At 36.4% G+C, this 24,231-nt stretch overlaps 1 protein-coding gene across 2 annotated transcripts in view; it reads left to right on the top strand.

Annotated features, from left to right (window-relative positions):
* Nucleotides 1–24,231, top strand: part of ANKRD31 (ankyrin repeat domain 31) — a 174,350-nt gene that overhangs the window by 85,036 nt on the left and 65,083 nt on the right. Inside the window, exons 12-17 of one of the 2 annotated variants that reach the window (XM_030798706.1) lie at nucleotides 3,409–3,553; nucleotides 9,096–9,148; nucleotides 10,220–11,741; nucleotides 13,544–13,714; nucleotides 18,552–18,689; nucleotides 19,542–19,684. In XM_030798706.1, coding sequence (XP_030654566.1) covers nucleotides 3,409–3,553; nucleotides 9,096–9,148; nucleotides 10,220–11,741; nucleotides 13,544–13,714; nucleotides 18,552–18,689; nucleotides 19,542–19,684 — 2,172 coding nt within the window. The remainder of the gene's footprint in view (nucleotides 1–3,408; nucleotides 3,554–9,095; nucleotides 9,149–10,219; nucleotides 11,742–13,543; nucleotides 13,715–18,551; nucleotides 18,690–19,541; nucleotides 19,685–24,231) is intronic. The other variant, XM_003266072.2, reaches the window with a different exon arrangement.

Below are 24,231 nucleotides of genomic sequence, written 5' to 3'. Positions count from 1 at the left end.
AGTTCTTCATTTCATTCTGTCTCTTTCAGTCTAAGATGCAGCGTTTCTGCAGACAGAGCATTTTCAAAAAACCTTGTGAGTTTACTATGTGTGTCACAAGGATTCATGCCATTAGACAACAGGGTCTTTCATAGATCAGGGATTCATGCCGTTAGACAACAGGATCTTTCACAGATATTTCCACAGGCTCACCTATATTTCTGGCTTCTGCTAAGATGGTTGAATGGGTCCACGAGTCACATTCCTACTCTCTTCAGCATTAACAAAGGTTTTCCAGCTATGCCCTTGGCCTTTTCTACAAAGCACACTTTTCTTACAGGAATCTGCAAGTTTTACCATCTTTTCCAATCTTGATGGACAGAATTTCCCAAATCATCAAGTTCTGGTTCCTTTTTGCCTAACAGTTCTTTCTTCAATTTATCTTTTTCTCCTCACATTTTACTATAATCCCCAAGAAGAAACCAAGTTGCACTCTCAGTGCTTAACTTGGAAATCACCTCAGCTAAACCTGTAAGTTTAGCGCTTACAAGTTCTGCTTTCACACAACTTGCAGGACAAATCTAGGCTTTCTGGTAGTATATAGCAAGGAACACCTTTCCTCCAGCTTCTAAAAACTTGTTCTATATTTCCTTCTGAGCCCTTGCCAATAATGCCTTTAATGCTCATTTTTTCACCAACATTCTGTTCATGATGATATATGCATTATCTAAGATGATTCAGGTTCTCTCTAATGTGCTCCTCCTGAGCCCTCCCTGGTAGGATCTTTAACATCCACATTTCTACCAGATGTCTGTTCAAGACAATTCAGGCTTTCCAGTTCCAAAGCACTTCTACATTTTTAGGTATTTGTTACAATAGCACCCCGCTTTCTGGTACCCAAATCTGTATAGGTTTCCTATGACAGCTATAACCCAACACAAACTGGGTGGCTTAAAGCAACAGAAATTTATTCTCTCACAGCTCTAGAGACTAGAAGTCCAAAATCAGAATCACTGGGCTAAAATCAAGGTATCATTGGGGCTTGACTCCTTCCAGAGGCTGTAGAGGATAATCTGTTACTTGCCTCTTTCAGCTTCTAGTGGCTGCCAGCCTTCCTTGATTTTGGCTGCATCACTGAGATAATTGAAGATAAGCCCCTAATCTCAAAATCCTTAACTTAATCATATTTGCAAAGGTCTTTTTTCCAAATAAAGTTGACATTTACAAGTTCTAGAGATGAAGACATGGATATCTTTTGGTGAGGGTGGATGAGGGGGCATTTTCAGCCTACCACAATAAGTGCGGAAGAACTTTGACTTTCCACTTAATACCTTTCTGTAATTTTTAACTTTTTTTGCAATGTGCAAATATTGCTTTTATGATTTTAAACATGAATTAACATTAATACACCAGAAGGACATGCACAGATACATACACACCCATCTCAGAGTACAAGATGATTAAAAAGTAGTTTCAAAAGCGATGTGGTATACCTGAGACCACCTAGTTATTATCTCAAAAGAGAGATATATATCTTCTTTAAAAGCCTGGCACAGTGGCCAGGCGCAGTGGCTCACACCTGTAATCTCAACACTTTGGGAGGCCGAGGCGAGTGGATCTCTTGAGGTTAGAAGTTCAAGACCAGCCTGGCCAACAAGGCGAAACCCCGTCTCTACTAAAAATATAAAAATTAGCCAGGCTTGGTGATGCACACCTTTTCCCAGCCACCTGGGAGGCTGAGGCACAAGAATTGATTGAACCCTGGAGGCAGAGGTTGCAGCGAGCTAAGATCATACCACTGCACTCCAGCCCGGGCAACAGAGCGAGACTCTGTCTCAAAAAAAAAAAAAAAAAAAAAGACTGACATAATGTAAATTTGTGATAATCATTTTATTATAGGAAGATGAGGAAAATGTACCTGTTGTGTTTGTGAGTGGCACAAACTAGATAATATCAAAGGTAAGAGAGAAAGATTCAAACTACTTTAGTAGCCTGGGATGCTTTCTTATAAAAGGAAATATATATACACTTTTAATTTTTAGGTACATACACTGGATAGAAATTTATATCCTTCCTCTCATTCCATACATTAACATGGAAATTTAGGCTTCTTTTAGTATAATGTTACTTAAAGCCTACTCACCATATCCTTTCTGCCCTACATTCATTCTTTTACTAAACAATACTTTTTAGTATTTACTTCACGTAAGATACTAAGATAGTCTCTGGAAATATGAAGACATATATCTGTAGTAAAAGCTTTGAAGCAACTTAAACATTCACTAATAGGGTACTGGTGAATAAATTATAGTACGTTCATATAGTAAACTATTACTTAGCTGCTGAAAAGAATGAGGAAGTGTAGTCTACACTGATATGGAACAGTTTCCAAGGACTTGTTAGGAGGGTGGGGGAAAGAAGGCAAAATACAGAGTGTAAATAATATATGACCATTTGTGTAAGAAAATATGTATACATACATATTATGTATACATACATACATACATACCTATTGGACTAGACTATTGCTGGAAAATTCCAAATAAATTAACCATGGCTGACTCAGGAAAAAATAATAGTACAGGGGTAGAGGAGGGAAACTTATTTTGCACTGTATTTTCGTCTGAGCCTTCTGTATTTTGAACCATATTCATTAATTTCCTGTTGAAAAATAATAAATTATTTTAGAAAAAGACAGTCCCACCCTCAAGAAAGTTAGAAAAAAGTACACTAGGAGAGATTGATATGAAAGAAATAAGTATAATGTGGAGTATATTGGGCAGTAATATGTGTGTGAAAAGAAGGAGAAGTCATTTTTCTCTGGGCAGCAGTGGATGGTGAGGCATTGGGGGAGCTCGGGGAGATCTGCATAGAGGAGGTTGTTTGAGAAGTAGTAACAGTAGTAATCGAATGACCGCTTTTTCACCGACAGTCTGAGGAGGAGCAGCAGCAGCACAGGTATAAACGGAAGATGTAATTATCTCCTGGAAACTGTTAAAATTATATTTACTACTACAGAACCCAGTTCTAATTCTTGGTGTATTTGCTAATTTCATTTCACTAGCAGCTGAGCCACTGATGTTTCTACCTCAGCCTTTCTTGCGTCCTGCCTTTCTGCCTGCCTGCTTTCCCACTTTCCATCCCCCTTACCTCCTTCTCCCTTTCTTCTCTTCCCTCCTTCTTTCTTTTTCTCTTTCTCCCTTTCATTCTTCCTTTAGTCTTTTTTAATGAGAAGAAACTCATGTATCAACAAATTAAAATTCAGAAGCAACTACAATAATTCTTTTTTTATTGGACAAGGATTTATAGATAAATCCAAACTGTGTTTTCGAAAGAGATATTTGATGTTACTTGGAGTTGTCTGCTAGCACACGTTCACAGTAATATACCCTCAATCTGGGTTCCCTTACATAAGCAACCTTTTTTTAGGTGGCAGAGTTACTTCTTCTGAATGGAGCTGATCCATTATTTAGAAATGATGATGGAAAATGTGCTTTGGATGAGGCCAAGGATTTATGTATGAAGCGTCTCCTTGAGAGATATATCCCTAAACATCAAAAATGCCTTACATCAGGTAAGATGAAACTGCCCTGTAATAGCTATTTGTCACGTCAGTAAAGTTACAGAAATTTAATTTAGAATTAAAGAAATTAAATTTAATTTTCTTATGAGTGTTGAGAAAATCCATCCAATAATGTCTTTTCTTCATCGTTTTAATAAATCACACTGACTTGTTTGCAAATGCACATAGGACTCTAAAAGAAAAAAGAAAGGTAATACTTTTCTGCAGGTTGTACATTGCAAACAGTTAAGAAACCTTTTATAAATTTGTTTCTTTTCCCTAAAATCCTTTGACTAAGTAACATGATATGATGTAAATTAAATTTGGTTATATCCTTTTCAGTGAAAATGGCCAGGTTTATTTATATTCATTCCCTAAGAATATTTTCTTATGGCTATACTTTTTCCTTCTCATCCGCTGCTCTATTAAATTGAACAACAAAATAACTTGATCTATAGTTTTCAATAAAAAAACTATGTAAACATAATTTAAATATATGACATACTCTTTATACTCTCTAATACATTTGTTAGATTTTTTGGTAACAACTCTACATTCATCAGCTCAGAACTCTGCAATGGCTTTCCCTTTAATCTAGAAGAAAAGCCAGTATCCTTACAATAGCCTAGAAGTTCCTGTTATCAGCTGACCACCCTACTAGTTAACCCCTTTTACCAGTACTTTCCTCCACCATTACTCAACTTCAGTCATGCTGGCCTCCTTGCTTTTCCTTAGATTTGCCTCCCCAAGTCTTAATTCAAATGTCACCTTCTCAACGAGGCCTAGACCACCCTACTTAATACTGCAACTGCCCCCTTCTTACCCTCACTGTATTAGTTATCTATCAGTATGTAACAATGAATCCTAATACTTAGCAGCTTAAAACAACAAAAATGTTTTATCTCACACAGCTTCAGAGGGTCAGGATTCTGGGAGCAGTTTAACTGAGTGGTTCTAGATGAGAGTCACAGGTTATAGTCATCTCAAGTTGCAACTAGGACAGGAAGATCCACTTTCAAACTCACAAATGATTGTTGGCAGGACTCAGATCATTGCTGGTTGTTGGCTGAAGGCTTTAGCTACTTGCCACATTAGCTTCTCCATAAGGCTGCTGACAACCTGGCAGTTATCTCAGAGCAGGTTACCTAAGAGGAAGAGAATGTACCTTAGACAAAAGCCAGTCTTTTCATAACCTAATCTTAAAAGTGATATGTCATCACTTTTGCCATATTCTGTTTGTTAGAAGTGAGTCACTAAGTCTGGCCCACACTCAAAGGTAGCAGAATTAAGCTCCACCTCTTAATATATATGGATATATTTTTAGAATCATTATACTCACTCCATTCCCTCTAACCCTGCTCTGCTTAGACATTCCCCATAGCACTTATTACCTAACGCATTAGAAAATTGACTTATTTTTTATTTTCTGTCTTTTTCCTCCAGAATCTAAGCTCCATGAAGGAAAAGATCTTTGTTTTGTCTACTGATTAATATTAAAGTGTCTTGTACATAGTAGGCATTCAGCAAATGTTTATTGAATAAATATTGTCAGTCCTCTGAAACAAAAACAAAAACAAATTCTTTCCATTCAAGAGATCTATATGTGCTTCATTCCCATTTATTAAACTGTATTTTAATAAAAAATTTCCCCAACAGATATTTCCTCCCAAAGGCTTTTATATATTATTATCTTAACAACAAAGGCTTCTACCTTTGCAATTCCCCCTTCGTGCGCAGGAAAGTTTAATCTGAAAATCCTTCTCACCATGAAGTGAGTGGGCCTCCCTACATGTCCTGTAGTTCTCCCTTAATAGAACAAAACTTAGGCTGGCAGTGGAAACCTATCCTCTGCTACAGCTCTGTGTCTTCCTGGGGACGAATAATACAGCTGTGGCTGTTGTCACTTCTTTGATACAAATATAAATTCAAAGTTCTTTGGTGGCAAGTAATCAACTTAAGGCTGAAAAGGGAGTTTCTTGACAGAACAACTCAAGAATTAAAGGAAAAGCTGAAGATCCAGACCTTGGAAAGGTCAAGAATAAAAGCAGCTCCAGGGATCTAGGCAGCAGGAACCAATGGTATCTCTCTTCAGAGAGCTGCCTATGAGGTTATGTGCTGGGCAGGCAAAACAACAGATCCTCTCTAACCACCTCCACTGGAATTTATTTTCTGTGGAGAGTCATTCATTCATTCATTCGTTCTATCAGGGTTGCTATATATCAAACACTAAATAGTGCCAGAGCCTAATAATACAAAATGAATAAGAAACAGGGATAGCAAGCAATTACGATGAAGAATGTGATAAAAGAATGCTCAGGCCCTATGAGAGTACATAAAAAAGACACATAACCCAGGCTCCTTCATGTCCAGGAGGATAACAGGACAGATATTACATATCTATCTTGGTTAATGATTAAGTGTCAACACAAACCCTTTGATAAGTCTATTAGAAAAGATCTTTTCCTGATCTAAATGGTTTTAAATGAAATTTAAAGTACATCTCTGTATTAGTTTGTTCTCATGCTGCTAATAAAGACATACCTGAGACTGGGTAATTTATAAAGGAAAGAGGTTCAATTGACTCACAGTTCTGCAGGACTAGGGAGGCCTAAGGAAACTTACAATCATGGCGGAAGGGGAAGCAAACACGTCCTTCTTCACATGGCAGCAGCAAGGAGAAGTGCAGGGGAACAGCCCTTTATAAAACCATCAGATGTTGTGAGACTTACTCACTATCAGGAGAACAGCATGAGAAAAACCTGCCCCCATGATTCAATTACCTCCCGCTGGGTTCCTCCCATGACACATGGGGATTATGGGAGATACAATTCAAGATAAAATTTGGATGGAGACACAGCCAAACCATATCAATCTCCTTCCGAGCTGGGTTCTATTTATTATAAAACAGTTCTTCCAATTATTGTTGGGTGTGTCTGTTATTGAAAATCAGGTGCAGTTGAGCAATCTAACAACCAGTCATGAAACTAGTTTTTCTTTAGGGTTAGTGGATCTATTTTATTATTTTATGGACACTTATTTTATAAATCATATACTTGATCAAGAAATGCAGTTGTCTGAATGCTATTGACTAAGAACTAAGTCCTGGATCAAAATATTCTACTTTTATAGTGAAGAGAAAACTTCACTGATAATTGAAGGCTACCAGGAGGTAATTAATTAATGGTTCATTAGAGCAAAAAACTTCCTTCCAAGTAGCCAAATTGCATGAGAAGTGAGACAGACAGTAACTTGTTGAAGCCAGGTCTATAAAAGCACATTAAGATAAATTATTAAAACAATCGTGTTAACATTTTAAACTACATGGAAAATTGCAAATAAAATTCAGTTGGAGGCAAAAGTATATTTTTAAATTATTGCTTTGATAATCTGCTTAACTGCTTGACTTCTCTATTTTAAATAATTACGACATGCATTGTTTTGCTCTTCTGGGAATGCTTCCTACAGCATTCTAGTCCTTTCTCCAAATCCAGAATCCCCTGTTCACCAGTGCCTACTTTAATCTATTCCTACCCAGTGAAGTTTCTTTCATGTAAAGGAATCCCAAACATTTCTCCATAGGACTAAGCTCCCACTCTTCCTTTGTGAGATAATTTACTAAGATGGGTTGCATTATCATGCTTCACCAGATGGTTTGAATATTTCTTAAGTTTGAACTTCCAAATTCCATGATTAATTATCAGCCTACTTTTCAATATGAATTCAAAATTAGGTTACTTAAGTAAAGAAGATTTGTATGTAAATAGAGAATATTATTTCACTTAAATAAAGAAATAAAAACAGAGTATTCATTTTTAAGTTCAGATGAAGAGCTTTCAAGTATGGAAATGATGAATAAAGAACTTTCCTCATATAAAATATATTTGCTGCTTTTCTAGCTTAAAGTAAAATATATCTACTTTGATGTAGGACAAGGGTTCCGTCCTAACTTTATAGCCTCATAGGCTGTAAAGCTTATAGGGTAAATTAACATTCCTAATTTTCTTATCTGTAAACTTGGGTTTATAATATCTGTGCATCTACCTGTATACCTGTGGGATTGTTAATGTGAGGACTGAAGTTAATATGTGTAAATATCTCAACACAGTACCCGGTACATTGTGGGAACTCAGAGTGGCAGAGGGAAAATAATATAGCTATATCACCAAATATCACCACCTCAGAATTTATACCTGGGTATTAAGTTGGTTGTATTAGGGAATGTAAAGTCTTAAAACTGAGAGAAAATAAAGCCCTGTTCTTCCTTCCAGATTCTCTTAGGAACCATGTCCCTTGCAGGGTGGTTTCTGGAAAATATGATTTTTTTACTCTTTTATTTAAGATCAAAGGTTTGGAGAAGGCATAGTGTCCTTTTGCTCTTAGAAAATAATAATAACAATAATAATGGTGCACTTTCTCTATACCTAGGATTCATGTAAACACTTTACATGGATTATATAATTTAATCTTCACCATTCTATAAGGTTGAAACTATTACTGGCTTTCATTTATGGGCATTTTATGGAGGCAGAGACATTAAGAAATTTGCCCAAGGTCAGCCAGCTGGTAAACAGATGAGAATCAAGACTGAAACTCTGGAGTGAGTCCCCAGAGACGGTGCTCCAAAGGAATAGCACCTTTTTGCTTGGTAAAAGGACATTATGTTTGACTTTTTCACCTGTATAATGTGAATGAATCAATGTCAGACTTCAGTATGTAGCTCATAATTTGATTGCTATCATGAAAGTTATCCCCAAGAAATAAATTAAATTGCTCTGTTTTCGAATTACATCCTCATTAAAATATTTTACATTTCTATCTTATATTTAGGGAAATTTGTGTTATGTATCACATACAAGATGTTCATTCATTTATTCCTTCCTCTGCCAAATATTCTTTGAATATTTCCTGTGTGTAAGCTATTGTTCCTAGGTTTTTATCTTCTGTAGCCAAATGCGTATATAGTTAACTTTAATTCTACTTTCAGTATGTAAAGGAGGCTATGAAGAGACACTAAAATACATTCCTTTTATTATCAACTTAGGCTTTTTAAAAATAATCTTTTTCCCCCTGTGCATTCACAAGATGATTGGCCTTTTCCATCTGTGTATGTTTTGCTTTGAAGAGAATGCAGCATTCAATTAGGACCTTATTAAACAGTCATATTAGGAGATGATAATCTAATTAATTATAAAATAATTTTTCACTTTATAAAAGTAGCTTGCACACAGTTACATAATCTATTGAATAAAGAGGTCATATCTGGATATATCTGTGGGGAAAATAAATACTGAGTTTAGTGCCAATCTTTAGTATTAATTATTTTGTTAGATCTGTTTTGCTTTCCCTATAGAAATGTTTTAGCTCTCTTAAGATAGTATTTGATTTCTAATATGGAACTTATAGGAATGTTATATGTGCCAATTTTAATATAAAATGTTTGCATAATTTCACTTATTCCACTTGGTTTTCTCGTGGCAAAGGACTGGTGGGTTTTAGAAGTCTAAAGTGTAAACACTAGAAGCTGTTTTCATTGATTTTCTCTTTTTGTTTACAGCTCAAAGGAGTAGCATTGACCCACTAGACACAGACGATGTGTACCAACACAAGGTATATCTATGTTTAGTAATAAACATTTTTATAGGGATGTAACTTCTGGTTGTTTTACAGATTGTCAAAGGGAAGAGAAAGACTGCTGAAGCTTTAGTAATAGTGACTTCACATTTGCTTTTAAGATACCAGAATAATTGCATGAGAATCAGAGGGTTCTGGGCTGTTAGTTTGTAGCATATCTGGGCACGCTAATATATTGGTAACCATTTCCTTCCTTCTCCTCTTTATGGAGCTTAAGGTTTATCAACCATGTCTAATTTCCTGTGGCCTAAGCACAGTACAGGAAGGAGTGAAAGGTATTAGCCCATCCCTTCAAACTTTACATCGTGGCCAGTTACTCTTCATCTGGTACTTGAGTTGTGGTGAAGGAGAGGAAGCTGTGTTCCTGTTTTAATCTTAGCAGCCCGTAATAATTTTTTCATACAGACCAGTTGAAGAGCATATCTGTCTTGCTGTTTTTAAGTCAATTTTTCTGCTTCCATCCCATAGTTCTCCCAGATACTAGAAGAAGAAACCCCTAATTCTAGCTCCACCTATGTAACAATTGGGAGAGGAGAGTGTTTCTAAAGCATTTGTGTAAAGCTTCTTGTAAAGTTTAGAGTCTGACTACTGGAATCTGCTTTCTTTGATTTTCTCTTGCTGTTTACAGCTCAAAGGAATAGCACCAATCCACTAGACACAAAAGATGTACACCAACACAGAGTTTCCTTGTAAAGGAAACTTTGATCTGATTAATTTAAAAGCCTATAAAAATTAAGTAGATTAAAATTTTTTATTATGTTTAATAAGATTAGTAGTGCTAAAATACTGGCAAGAAGGAATTAAAATCTACAGTAGAAAATAAAGATTAGTATACATACTGAGCCTAAATCTATTACATTTGCCTTTCTTCTATTAGTCTACGTTTCTGAAATATCAGGTTGGCTATATCCCAGCAGGATCTGTGGTTAGATTGAATTAGAAAATAATAATTTGAATCAAATAATGGCTGATTTATCAATAATCCAGATTGAATTGATATAGTACTACTGCTGAAAATTAAAGCTAAATATATATTTTTTTCTATAGAAACCAAAGTTCAGTTCTAAAAGTCACATTTGGCATGTTTACAATGAAAATTCCAACAGACAGAAGCTGGAACATGTAAAAGTCAATAAAGGAAGCAAAGAGAGTTTATTTATAAATAAAGAAGAGGTATATGAATATTACCAAAAAGATCCCGAAAACACAAAATTTGGTAAATCCAAGCATAAACAATCAACTCTTAACCAGATATACTCTACAGGACTCAGAAAGGGCAATCTCCATAACGTCAAAGATCCCAACACAAACGTGCCAAAAGGTGTAGGAAGAAGAAAAACACAACATAAAAGGACACAAGTAGATGATGTAGACTGTAACCCAAGAAAGACACTAGCTGTCTCTCCTTCCAGGAGAATAAACGGATTGGTTACCTATCAGCAGCATATTCCAGAAACCCTTAATGACCTTCCAGAAGAATCGTGTGAACCTTCTAGCTTAACTCTGTCAAGCCTGAAAAATGGATTAGATAACAGTACTGAGGCTTGTTCAGTTTCCAAAGAGATACACATCCAGAACCTGGATTTGTCAGATAGTCAAGAAGTTCAATGCTTGGAATTAGAATCTGTTGACCAAACTGAAGCTATTTCTTTCCCAGGACTTTCATTACATAAAGAAATCAAGTTAGCAGTTGTTACTACAGATAAGCAGCCTCACACTCTCCAGGAACAACACCATGTACTTTATAAATCTCATGAAAACAGTAACTTGGTCCCAAAAGATGAGAGATTTAACAAATGGGAAAATTCTTTCCTATCCTTTGTAAAGGAAAATTCTGATAATGATGATGGTGATGATGATTGCTCTACCTCTGAGAAGGCTATAACATCTAAAAAGGTGTTGTGTTCTACAGGTGGCAAAAAACACTATAATTTTAAGGAGAATTTAACAAATGAAAAAGAAATGGGTTTTCAACAGTTTTTACTTTCTGAAGATCATCTTTCACAGGAAAATGAGTTAAAAGCAGTCAGCCTAACTGCGCTTCCAGAACAGGAAGCTGTTAATTTTTCTCATTCAGATAATGCAGTTACTTCTGAACATGTTGCAAATTATGAACAATGCATATTTGGACCTTCTTTTGATCACTCACATGGCAGTCCTGAGCAAAATTCCCTGGCTTGTATGAGAACACTTTCGACACATGAGGTTTCAAAGTTGACTAATCATGTGGAGCTATTCAAAAAGCCACAGGATTATATTCCCAGAGCACCAACTTTTTTAATGAATCAAACAGATACACATATTGTGGAAAAGGTGGCAAAGAATTGTGACACTGAAAGGAATTACATTGACAGAGACCAAAAAATAATTTATTCAAATGAGCCTTTATCCATAGTTGTTCATTCTCAAGTAATAGAAACAACTAAAGTTGAAAAAAGGAGACAAAACCATCTAGAAAGTGAGGCTATACATGATACAGATTCTCGTTCCACTGACAATATGAGTAAAGAACTGGCCGACATCTCACAACTTAGTCAAAGAGAAAAGAAGGAAATTTCTCACAAACCAGGTATTAGTAATATTGCTTAATCTGTACATATTTCCTATAGATTTACTTATTTTTATAGAAATTTCCAACTGAATTGTATTCAACCGATGGCCAAACTAAGAAGAATGAGGATATGTGGGCCATATTTTGGGATGCCACTAAACCTAGTAGTTAAGTAATAGTGATTACTTTGAAAGTCAAAATGATGTTATCAAAGATGGTTGCTAAGCTGATATTGACTGATGGTAATAAACAGTAGTTTTTTTTATAATTATTATTATACTTTAAGTTCTGGGATACATGTATAGAACGTGCAGATTTGTTACATAGGTATATACGTGCCATGGTGGTTTGCTGCACCCATCAACCCATCGTCTACATTAGGTATTTCTCCTAATGCTATCCCTCCAGTAGCCCCCCCACCCCATGACAGGCCCTGATGTGTGATGTTCCCCTCTGCATCTGTTCTCCTTGTTCAATTCCACTTATGAGTAAGAACATGTAGTGTCTGGTTTTCTGTTCCTGTGTTAGCTTGCTGAGAATGATGGTTTCCAGCTTCATTCATGTCCCTGAAAAGGACATGAACTCATCCCTTTTTATGGCTGCATAGTATTCCATGGTGTATATGTGCCACATTTTTTTATCCAGTCTATCATTGATGGGCATTTAGGTTGGTTTCAGGTCTTTGGTATTGTGAACAGTGTCACAATAAACATACATGTATATGTGTCTTTATAGTAGAATGATTTATAATCCTTTGGGTATATACCCAGTAATGGGATTGCTGGGTCAAATGGTATTTCTGGTTCTAGATCCTTGAGGAATCACTGTACTGTCTTCCACAATGGTTGAACTAATTTACACTCCCACCAACAGTGTAAAAGCATTCCTATTTCTCCACATCCTCTCCAGCATCTGTTGTTTCATGACTTTTTAATGATCGCCATTCTAACTGGCTTGAGATGGTATCTCGTTGTGGCTTTGATTTGCATTTCTCTCATGACCAGTGATGATGAGCTTTTTTTCATGTTTTTTGGCCACGTAAATGTCTTCTTTTGAGAAGCGTCTGTTCATATCATTTGCCCACTTTTTGATGGGGTTGTTTGTTTTTTTCTTGTAAATTTATTCCTTGTAAATTCTGGATATTAGCCCTTTGTCAGATGGATAGATCACAAAAATTTTCTTCCATTCCATAGGTTGCCTGTTCACTCTGATGATAGTTTCTTTTGCTGTGCAGAAGCTCTTTAGTTTAATTAGATCCCATTTATCAATTTTGGCTTTTGTTGCCATTGCTTTTGGTGTTTTACTCATGAAGTCCTTTCCCATGCCTATGTCCTGAATGGTATTACCTAGGTTTTCTTCTAGGGTTTTTATGGTTTTAGGTCTTATGTTTAAGTCTTTAATCCATCTTGAGTTAATTTTTGTCCCCTAAGGGTAAGGAAAGGGTCCAGTTTCAGTTTTCTGCATATGGCTAGCCTGTTTTCCCAACACCATTTATTAAATAGGGAATGCTTTCCCCATTGATTGAATAAACAGTATTTATATCACTCTTTCTGTTGCTTTTTAATTAGCATCAGGAAACCTAACAACATTTTGATAGCAGGAAATTGTTAGGTCTATTCATTTCAACTATCTACTATATTCCTATCAGAGCTGCAACCAGCAAACTTTTTGTCTGTTACATAAAAACATTTTTAAAAGCTTCCATTTCCTTAAACAGTCTAGTGTGGAACAGAAACTTTAAAAAATCAGAAATTTTATTTTCTAATTGTATAACCAGGTAGGAGAACAACAACACTGATATTGTAAAATGTTTGTTTCAGATGAGGAATTAACTAATAACATCAGTGGAGATGAAATAACTATAAGAAATTGTGAGGAGATAAAAGAAAAAACGGAATCAGAAATTCACATGCCTACTAATAGCCAAGAACACAAAACAGGTCAGAATTTCAGAAAAAGACAAAGTTTCTTAAAAACTACCTGCAACCTAGGTTTGTATTCCTATAATTGTATAGGTTAAAGTTTACAAAATCAAGCCCAGCAATTCACTCTACTTCAAGGAATTTCTAAACTTTCAGATATATTGTTTCTTTTTGTAGTTATTCACTGACTTATATGAATATTTCAATGATATTTGTTGTTAAGGCACCACTTGAGAATCCAATAATCTGTAAATATGTTCATGTCATATTTCTGTCTATGACTTCTAGTTTATTATATTAGAGGAGACAAGGTAAACTGCAGACACAGCAAGAATATTCAGTAGGGACAAGAGGCGTGAAATGTGTCAGATTCTTTAGATACTTCCATTCAGCCCTTTTAACATAAGGGAAATTAAAGAAACATAGCCATTAGTTTGTGTTGTGTCAGATGAGTGAACTGTGCGTGTTTCACAGTATGGACAAGCCAAGCATCCTTTGATAGTTCTTGGAGACAGTTCTGTCATAAACAATAGGCTGGACCACTTCAGGTTAAACATTATTCGCTGAATGTTGATTTACATACTGTCTGTTAAGAGGTAGGAAGGACACTGAATTAGGCATTCTCTATGAACATTCTTTCATTTTCCCCCTCTCATGTAAACTGAAATCCTTCTTATACATACCTCCTATAGTGGGTTGAATGCTGGCCCCGCCAAAACATGCCCTGTCCCAATCCCTGTAGTTTGTCACTATTACCTTATATAGTAAAAACATGCCTATTACCTTCTTTGCATATGTGATTAAGTTAAGAACCCTAAGATAAGGAGACCATCCTGGATTATCCAGGTGGGCCCTAAATCTAATTACTGTGTCCTTATAAGAGAAACACAGGGAGATTTGAAACACACAGAAGAAACGATGAGATGAAGGCAAAGGAGGAATGTAGCCACAGCCAAGGAAGCCAAGGAGTGCTGACAGCCATCAGAAGCTAGAAGAGGCACAGAAAGATTCTCTCCTAAAGCTTCCAGAGAGAGTACAGCCCCGTTGACACTTTGATATTTATTTCTGGTTTCCAAATTATGAGAGAATACATTCTGTTGTTTTAAGTCACCCAGTTTGTGGTAATTTGTTACAGCTACCGCAGGAAACTTCACACCTCTCTAGCAGCACTTAATCATATTTAAATGTAATTTTTAACATGTCTGTTATTCCACCAGACTGTAAGCCACTTGAGCAGAGAATTGTACTGCTCCAGAGGTAAGAATTTTAGATAGTGACATCTGGGATTCCCTAAAACAATGGCAGGCTTACCTCCTGCTGATCACCCAACAGTGAATTTAACTATGCCCGAGTTCTGCCACATTCCCCTCACCCTCCAGAGATGTCCAATTAGGATTTTAGTTTTCCTCACTAAAATATGAATGAACAGATAGTCAAGGATCAACAAGTATTTGCAGAAAACACTGATATGAAAGATATCAAAGTAAACTAAGCAGACCAAAGGAACCCAGAAGAAACAGAAACTATACAAGAATCAAGAAACATCTAATATTTTTTCCAAAAAGGTATAGAAAAGAGGGAACAATAAGAGAACAATACAGAGCTTTTAGTTGTTGAAAACAGAAATTTAAATAAATAGATAATATATAGATATGTACAGCAGGGTTACAAGGCAAAGCTTTACAAGTCTACTAAGGACAAAAAAAGAAAAAGCTGAAAATAGGAGAGAAAAGATAAGAAAATTAAAGATCACTCCAGGAAATCCAGGGAGAACAGCAAGTGAACAGTAGAAGAAATCATTAAAGAAAGAATACAAGAAATGAGATAAGCATTTCCATATTGAAGGTACCACTTAGTGTCTAGTACAGTGAACAAGGCACCTCACTGAAATTTCAGAACAGGAATAAAGATCCTGAAAGCTTCCGAGAAGAAAAAACTGGTCACATAATGGAGAGAAATCTAAGTATTTAATAGCATTATACTTATTAATAGTAACATCAGATTCCAAACTACAGTGGAGTTTTTGAAGAGGTTTAGGATGAGTACTATTTGTTTCCTTTTGAATTTCTGTCAGATTTTGTTATTTTACATTTTTAGTCAAATGCTGTACAAACTTATGTTAGTAACATTGAGAAGTTTTTGAGTTTTTGCTCCAAAATATATATTACATGGCTACCTTCTTTGCTACAAACACACCAGGAACAAGAATTTATACCATCCACAGTAAGAATTATTGGGAGAGTTTGTTGTTGTTGTTGTTGTTTGAGACAGGGTCTTGTCTGTCACCCAGGCTAGAGAGCAGTGGCACAATCACAGTTCGCTGCAGCCTTGACCTCCCAGGCTCACATGATTCTCCCACCCCAGCATCCCTCAGTAACTGGGACTACATGCCACCACACCCCGCTAATTTTTAAATTTTTTTAAGAAATGTCATCTCCCTATGTTGCCCAGGCTAGTCTCAAACTCCTCCTGCCTCAGCCTCCCAAAGTGCAAGGATTACAAGTGTGAGGCACTGTGCCCAGCTGGGAGAGGTTTTTCTATTCAAACTTGCGGTCTGCAGGCCTGCAATCTTAGATATAATTTTCAAATATATTCTCTCTCTCTCATATATATATACACACACACACACACACACACACATAAGTTTTTAATTCTTCCAGTAAAGAATTTTGGATTGCTAATCTCTAAAGAGCAATATGTTTTTGTCTGGCTGCCAGTGGAAAAGATATATGAGACTCATTCTTCCCTGTGATTCATATAACCCAAGAATCCATTTTTTAGAGAACAGTTCTCTAATCTTTTTATCTCTTGCCCTGAAACCATATGCATGGTTGATGACATTTAGGAAGTAGAGCAAGAAGATTGTCCCAAAGTTTAATGCAGTGATTCTCAAACCTTAGTTTGCATCAGAATTACCTGAAAAGCTTGTTAAAACACAGATTGCTGGGCGCTACCCTCAAAGAATCTGATTCAGTAGGTGTGTTAGTTGTCTCTATTACACACTTATTATCTCATACTTTCTGTAGGTCAGGAATCGGGCATGGCTTTGTTGGGACCTCTAACAGAATTGTTCATAGGCAGCAAAGTGTTGGCCAGGACTGGGATCTCATCTGAAGGCTCTGCTAGGGAAGGATACACTTTCAGGCTCATGTGATTGTTGGCAGAATTCAATTTCTTGAGGATGGTTGGCTGAGGGCCTCAGTTCCTCACTGGTGATTGGCTGGTGGCCATCCTCAGTTTCTTGCTGGGTGGGCTTCTCCAACATGGCTACTTGCATCATCAAAGCATACAAGCTGAAGGCAATACAGCAAGTCTGCTAGCAGGACAGAAAATGTTACAATCTCTTTTAACCTAATCAGTTAAATGAAATACCCTCAATGTGGAAATATTCTATTGGTTAGAAGCAAGCTATTCAAGAGAAGAAGAGTACACAAAGTCATAAATACCAGATGGTGAGGATCATTAGGAGCCATTTTAGTCTGTCCGCCAAAGTAAGTTTGGAGTGGACTGGGGAATTTGCATTTCTAACAAGTTTCCTCCATGGTGCCGATACCACTGATTTAACTAATATTTTCTGTTTCATCACCCTATCCCTTTATTTTGCTTTGCATCTCAGTCTGAAGCTTCTCTAATGCAGTTAGTTTCTTTCTTTCTTTCTTTCTTTTTTTCTTTTTCTTTTTCTTTTTTTTGAGATGGAGTGTATCTCTGTTGCCCAGGCTGGAGTGCAGTGGTGCAATCTTGGCTCAGGGCAACCTCCACCTCCTGGGTTCTAGTGATTCTCCTCCCTCAGTCTCCAGGGTAGCTGTGATTACAGGCATCCACTACCATGCCTGGCTAATTTTTGTATTTTTAGTAGAATGCTGGGATTACAGACATCAGCCACTGTGCTTGGCCCTGATGCGGTTTCTATAGAAAACAAACCTTCAAGTTCCTGGCTTTGGGTTGGAGATCTGGAATAAGAGGAGTGGTTGCTAGTCAGTTGAGGGTTGGGGAAGGAAACTTGGAGTCCCAACTTTTCTATGTAAAAGATCTTATATAAAAGATATTAACCAACTGCCCAGCCCCCACCCCCACCGTTCCACACACCTGCCTTCCATAGTGCCTCATTTCCCCAAGTGTGGAGTGTGTGAGTTCAGATTGGCTCTCTCTCTACAATTCCCTTTGCAGGCACTTGTGTTGGAGCATTCCCCATTCTGCCAAGCCAGTTCACTCTTCTCCATCATTGACTTTCTAATCCCCCCAAATTTGTTGAAGTCTTTGTCCTTTATTGTTTCCTCTTTTATTATTTTATATGGTACTTTAAAATTTCTTTTACTGTCATTTTAGCATGGTTTTGGCAGGAAATAGGGGGAAAACATGATCAGTTCATTACTTTTAATTCCAACTTAAGTCTGTCTAACTTGTATTGCAAGGAAGATTTAAAAAACAAAACCTTTGGTTAATGATATTGTACAGCACATTTTGTGAAAGAAAAATAGAAAACCATAGGACATAGTTTGTTACTTGGCACCTATGTGATCACGAATACACCCACTGAGATACAGAATGTCTGTAGAAAGATGATTTTTTATAATATCTCAGTTATCTTAAGAAAAATACTGTTCATTGTTAAAGGGCTACTGAGAATTAGATGAGTGTAGATAGAACTGAAGCAAGTTAATTTGTTTTAATCAAGTGTTTGATAGAGTAATTAATCAACTGCTAGAATGAATACAAAGTAATGTGCTTAGATGCTTATTATTTCTTCACAAATTATATATTAAAACAATAACAGCAATGATAACATTAATTGATATATGTTTCTGTGTAGTGCGGTATTTTGAGGAAGTTGTTATGTATTTTCTAAGATCTTTTATAACAATCAGCATTTGGCAGAAAATAAACCTCTTGTTTGGCAAATTTACAGGAATGAAAACAGGTGGGATCAACAAGAGGAATGCCAGAGGGGAAAGCCAGCTTCATTTAGCTGCCAGAAGAGGAAATCTGTCCCTAGTGAAAGCCCTGATAGAATCTGGAGCAGATGTGAATCTAAACGATAATGCAGGTTTGGATCCTTTTAATTTAATTACCTTTATAATTTGAACTCACTGAACTACACATTTCAACACCTCCTGCCCCCTCCAGTTTGTTCCTGGCTGATATGTAAGTGATAACTTTGAACAATCTTTTTTATATTATATTAGCGTTTAGTTGAATACTAAGATTTATCATTGTTAAAAGACCTTTTTCCTTTGAAACAGTTTTTAACATCCATTTGGGAGCATCAGAGAGGGTAGACAGAATGGGGAGTAAAGGGAGTTAGGCCTTTTCCTTGGAAGCCTCAAGTTTGTCCTGTAACTTTGGTGAGAATGCAGAATTTTCTCATTCTCCTATCCCTTCTTCTCTTTTCTCCTCCTTTTATACTGTTCCTTTTTTCTCTCTTTCTTTATTTTTATTCTAAAACTATGAAAAATTTACCTAACGTTTTGCTTAAGCACAAAAGAATCTTCTCTGAAGAATTCCACAGGGAAAAAGTCAAAGGTTAATTAAACCAGGGTTCATTTTAAAGAGAAATGTGGCAATGCAAAGATACACATAGGAAAGTCAGACGTTTTAATATCTGAGTTGAAATAAATCAGAATGAGTAGTATTTACTCTCATTATGTTTTGCATTCTGTGACTCTTTTGCTTTGGCACTTATATCAACAAATATTTGTGATGAGACCAATTGGTTTTCAAAAATGAAACATAAATTTTAAGTCCATAGTTTTTAGTATTATTTCTTGTTCAATACTTAGTATATACATATGAATCAATATGGATATTGCATTAATGCAACAAAACTTTAGTAATACAGATATTACATGAGTATTGATTTGCATGAAGCAGGGTTTTTTTTTTCTTTTTCTTTTTTTAGGTTGGACACCACTTCATGAGGCATCTAATGAAGGATCTATTGATATAATTGTAGAGTTATTAAAAGCTGGTGCTAAGGTTAATTGTGAAAATATAGATGGAATTCTGCCCTTACATGATGCTGTTGCAAACAATCATTTAAAGGTACAGTGCACATCACATTAAGATCTTACTACTTTTTCTTAGGAAAATGAATGAAGAAAATGAAGATATTTTAAACTGAGAACCAAAATGATTCTGTAAAACAAGTGATTTTTTTAAAACCTGCTTCAAATTACAAATGAAGGTACAATAATATATATGGATTAGAAAATCTGTGTATCTTAATCATTTTTCCATTATTTCTTCATTACAAAATACATGCAAGTCAGAAGAGAGTAAAAGTAAACACAACCCATAAATCTAATACATTATATTTTTAATTGTCTAAGATAATTTGCTGTTGTGCACAGAAGAGTCTAATTATAGTGATGATACGTGTGACAGCTAGATTTTTTTAACTCAAAATTTCTCAGTGGGTTAGGGGTAAAAACATGAATCATTTGTTTTCAGGGTGTTTGTTGTATCTTTTTCTCCTTTGTTTTTCTTTATCAAGCAGCCATTGTAAAAATATCACAAGAAAAGATTACGAGGGTCATTATTTCAATGACACTGACTTTCAAATCTCGACCTTAAGATTCTTCAGATATTTACATTCATCTTTCTGTTTGACAAAGCGTAGGAGAAAACCCTTACTGTTATCCATAGGCAATATAGACTTCAGTAATAATTTTTTCTATTGTTACTATTTGTTTTACAATAAAATATTTTTAATTAAAGTATCTACTTTTTTTATTCTTATACTTTAAGTTCTAGGGTACATGTGCACAACGTGCAGGTTTGTTACATAGGTATACATGTGCCATGTTGGTGTGCTGCACCCATTAACTCATCATTTACATTAGGTATATCTCCTAATGCTATCCCTCCCCCCTAACCCCACTCCATGACAGGCCCCGGTGTGTGATGTTCCCCACCCTGTGTCCAAGTGTTCTCATTGTTCAGTTCCCACCTATGAGTGAGAACATGCGGTGTTTGGGTTTCTGTCCTTGTGATAGTTTGCTCAGAATGATGGTTTCCAGATTCATCCATGCACCCGCAAAGGACATGAACTCGTCCTTTTTTATGGCTGCATAGTATTCCATGGTGTATATGTGCCACATTTTCTTAATCCAGTCTATCATTGATGGACATTTGGGTTGGTTCCAAGTCTTTGCTATTGTGAATAGTGCCACAATAAACATATGTGTGCATGTGTCTTTATAGCAGCATGATTTATAATCCTTTGGGCATATACCCAGTAATGCGATGGCTGGGTCAAATGGTATTTCTAGTTCTAGATCCTTGAGGAATCGCCACACTGTCTTCCATGATGGTTGAACTAGTTTACAGTCCCACCAACAGTGTAAAAGTGTTCCTATTTCTCCACATCCTCTCCAGCAACTGTTGTTTCCTGACTTTTTAATGATCGCCATTTTAACTGGTGTGAGATGGTATCTCATTGTGGTTTTGATTTTCATTTCTCTGATGGCCAGTGATGATCAGCTTTTTTTCATGTGTCTGTTGGCTGCATAAATGTCTTCTTTTGAGAAGTGTCTGTTCATGTCCTTCACCCACTTTTTGATGGGGTTGTTTGATTTTTTCTTGTAAATTTGTTTAAGTTCTTTTGAGTCTGGATATTAGCCCTTTGTCAGATGGGTAGATTGTAAAAGTTTTCTCCCATTCTGTAGGTTGCCTGTTCACTCTGATGGTAGTTTCCTTTGCTGTGCAGTAGCTCTTTAGTTTAATTAGATCCCGTTTGTCAATTTTGGCTTTTGTTGCCATTGCTTTTGGTGATTTAGTCATGAAGCCCTTGCCCATGCCTATGTCCTGAATGGTATTGCCTAGGCTTTCTTCTGGGGTTTTTATGGTTTTAGGTCTACATTTAAATCTTTAATCCATCTTGAATTAATTTTTGTATAAGGTGTAAGGAAGGGATCCAGTTTCAGCTTTCTATATATGGCTAGACAGTTTTCCCAGCACCATTTACTAAATAGGGAATCCTTTCCCCATTTCTTGTTTTTGTCAGGTTTGTAAAAGATCAGATGGTTGTAGATGTGTGGTATTATTTCTGAGGGCTCCGTTCTGTTCCGTTGGTCTATGTACATGTTTTGGTACCAGTACCATGCTGTTTTAGTTACTATAGCCTTGTAGTATAGTTTGAAGTCAGGTAGCGTGATGCCTCCAGCTTTGTTCTTTTGGCTTAGGATTGTCTTGGCTACGCAGGCTCTTTCTTGGTTCCATATGAACTTTAAAGTAGTTTTTTCCAATTCTCTGAAGAAAGTCATTGGTAGCTTGATGGGGATGGCATTGAATCTATAAAATACCTTGGATCCATGAGCATGGAATATTCTTCCATTTGTTTGTGTCCTCTTTTATTTCATTGAGCAGTGGTTTGTAGTTCTCCTTGAAGAGGCCCTTCGCATCCCTTGTAAGTTGGATTCCTAGGTATTTTATTCTCTTTGAAGCAATTGTGAATGGGAGTTCACTCATGATTTGGCTCTCTGTCTGTCTGTTATTGGTGTATAGGAATGCTTGTGATTTTTGTACATTGATTTTGTATCCTGAGCCTTTGCTGAAGTTGCTTATCGGCTTAAGGACATTTTGGGCTGAGACGATGAGTTTTCTATATATACAATCATGTCATCTGCAAACAGGGACAATTTGACTTCCTCTTTTCCTCATTGCATACCCTTTATTTCTTTCTCCTGCCTGATTGCCCTGGCCAGAGCTTCCAACCCTATGTTGAATAGGAGTGGTGAGAGAGGGCATCCCTTTCTTGTGCCAGTTTTCAAAGGGAATACTTCCAGTTTTTGCCCATTCAGTATGATATTGGCTGTGCGTTTGTCATAAATAGCTCTTATTATTTTGAGATATGTCCCATCAATACCTAGTTTATTGAGAGTTTTTAGCATGAAGGGCTGTTGACTTTTGTCGCAGGCCTTTTCTGCATCTATTGAGATAATCATGGGGTTTTTGTCTTTGGTTCTGTTTATATGTTGGATTACATTTATTGATTTGCGTATGTTGAACCAGCCTTGCATCCCAGGGATGAAGCCCACTTGATCGTGGCGGATAACTTTTTGATGTGCTGCTGGATTTGGTTTGCCAGTATTTTATTGAGGATTTTGCATTGGTGTTCATCAGGGATATTGGTCTAAAATTCTCTTTTTTTGTTGTGTAGAGACACAACAGGCTTTGGTATTAGGATGATGCTGGCCTCATAAAATGAGTTAGGGAGGATTCCCTCTTTTTCTATTGATTGGAATAGTTTCAGAAGGAATGGTACCAGCTCTTCTTTGTACCTCTGGTAGAATTCGGCTGTGAATCTGTCTGGTCCTGGACTTTTTTTGGTTGGTAGGCTATTAATTATTGCCTCAATTTCAGAGCCTGTTATTGGTCTATTCAGAGATTCAACTTCTTCCTGGTTTAGTCTTGGGAGGGTGTATGTGTCCAGGAATTTATCCATTTCTACTAGATTTTCTAGTTTATTTGCGCAGAAGTGTTTATAGTATTCTCTGATGGTAGTTTGTATTTCTGTGGGATCAGTGCTGATATCCCCTTTATCATTATCTTATTGCATCTATTTTATTCTTCTCTCTTTTCTTCTTTATTAGTTTTGCTATTATTATGTCAATTTTGTTGATCTTTTCAAAAAACCAGCTCCTGGATTCATTAATATTTTGAAGGGTTTTTTGTATCTCTGTCTCCTTCAGTTCTTCTCTGATCTTAGTTATTTCTTGCCTTCTGCTACCTTTTGAATGTGTTTGCTCTTGCTTCTCTAGTTCTTTTAATTGTGATGTTGGGGTGTCAATTTTGATCTTTCCTGCTTTCTCTTGTGGGCATTTAGTGCTATAAATTTGCCTCTACACACTGATTTAAATATGTCCCAGAGATTCTGGTATGTTGTGTCTTTGTTCTCATTGGTTTCCAGGAACTTCTTTATTTCTGCCTTCATTTTGTTATGTACTCAGTAGTCATTCAGGAGCAGGTTGTTCAGTTTCCATGTAGCTGAGTAGTTTTGAGTGAGTTTCTTAATCCTGAGTTCTAGTTTGATTGCACTGTGGTCTGAGAGACAGTTTGTTGTAATTTCTGTTCTTTTATACTTGCTGAGGAGTGCTTTACTTCCAACTATGTGGTCAATTTTGGAATAAGTGTGATCTGGTGCTGAGAAGAATGTATATTCTGTTGATTTGGGGTGGAGAGTTCTGTAGATGTCTATTAGGTCCACTTGATGTAGAGCTGAGTTTAATTCCTGTATATCCTTGTTAACTTTCTGTCTCATTGATCTGTCTAATGTTGACAGTGGAGTGTTAAAGTCTCCCATTATTATTGTGTGGGAGTCTAAGTCTCTTTGTAGGTCTGTAAGGACTTGCTTTATGAATCTGGGTGCTCCTGTATTGGGTGCATGTATATTTAGGATAGTTAGCTCTTCTTGTTGAATTGATCCCCTTACCATTATGTAATGGCCTTCTTTGTCTCTTTTGATCTTTGTTGGTTTAAAGTCTGTTTTATCAGAGACTAGAATTGCAGTTCTTCCTTTTTTTTTTTTGTTTTCCATTTGCTTGGTAGATCTTCCTCCATCCTTTTATTTTGAGCCTATGTGTGTCTCT

Source organism: Nomascus leucogenys, chromosome 18 (genome assembly GCF_006542625.1).
Source record: "Nomascus leucogenys isolate Asia chromosome 18, Asia_NLE_v1, whole genome shotgun sequence".
Taxonomy (NCBI): Eukaryota; Metazoa; Chordata; class Mammalia; order Primates; family Hylobatidae; genus Nomascus; species Nomascus leucogenys.
Note: the sequence above shows the minus strand (reverse complement) of the source record. Positions and strands in the feature narration are given on the sequence as shown.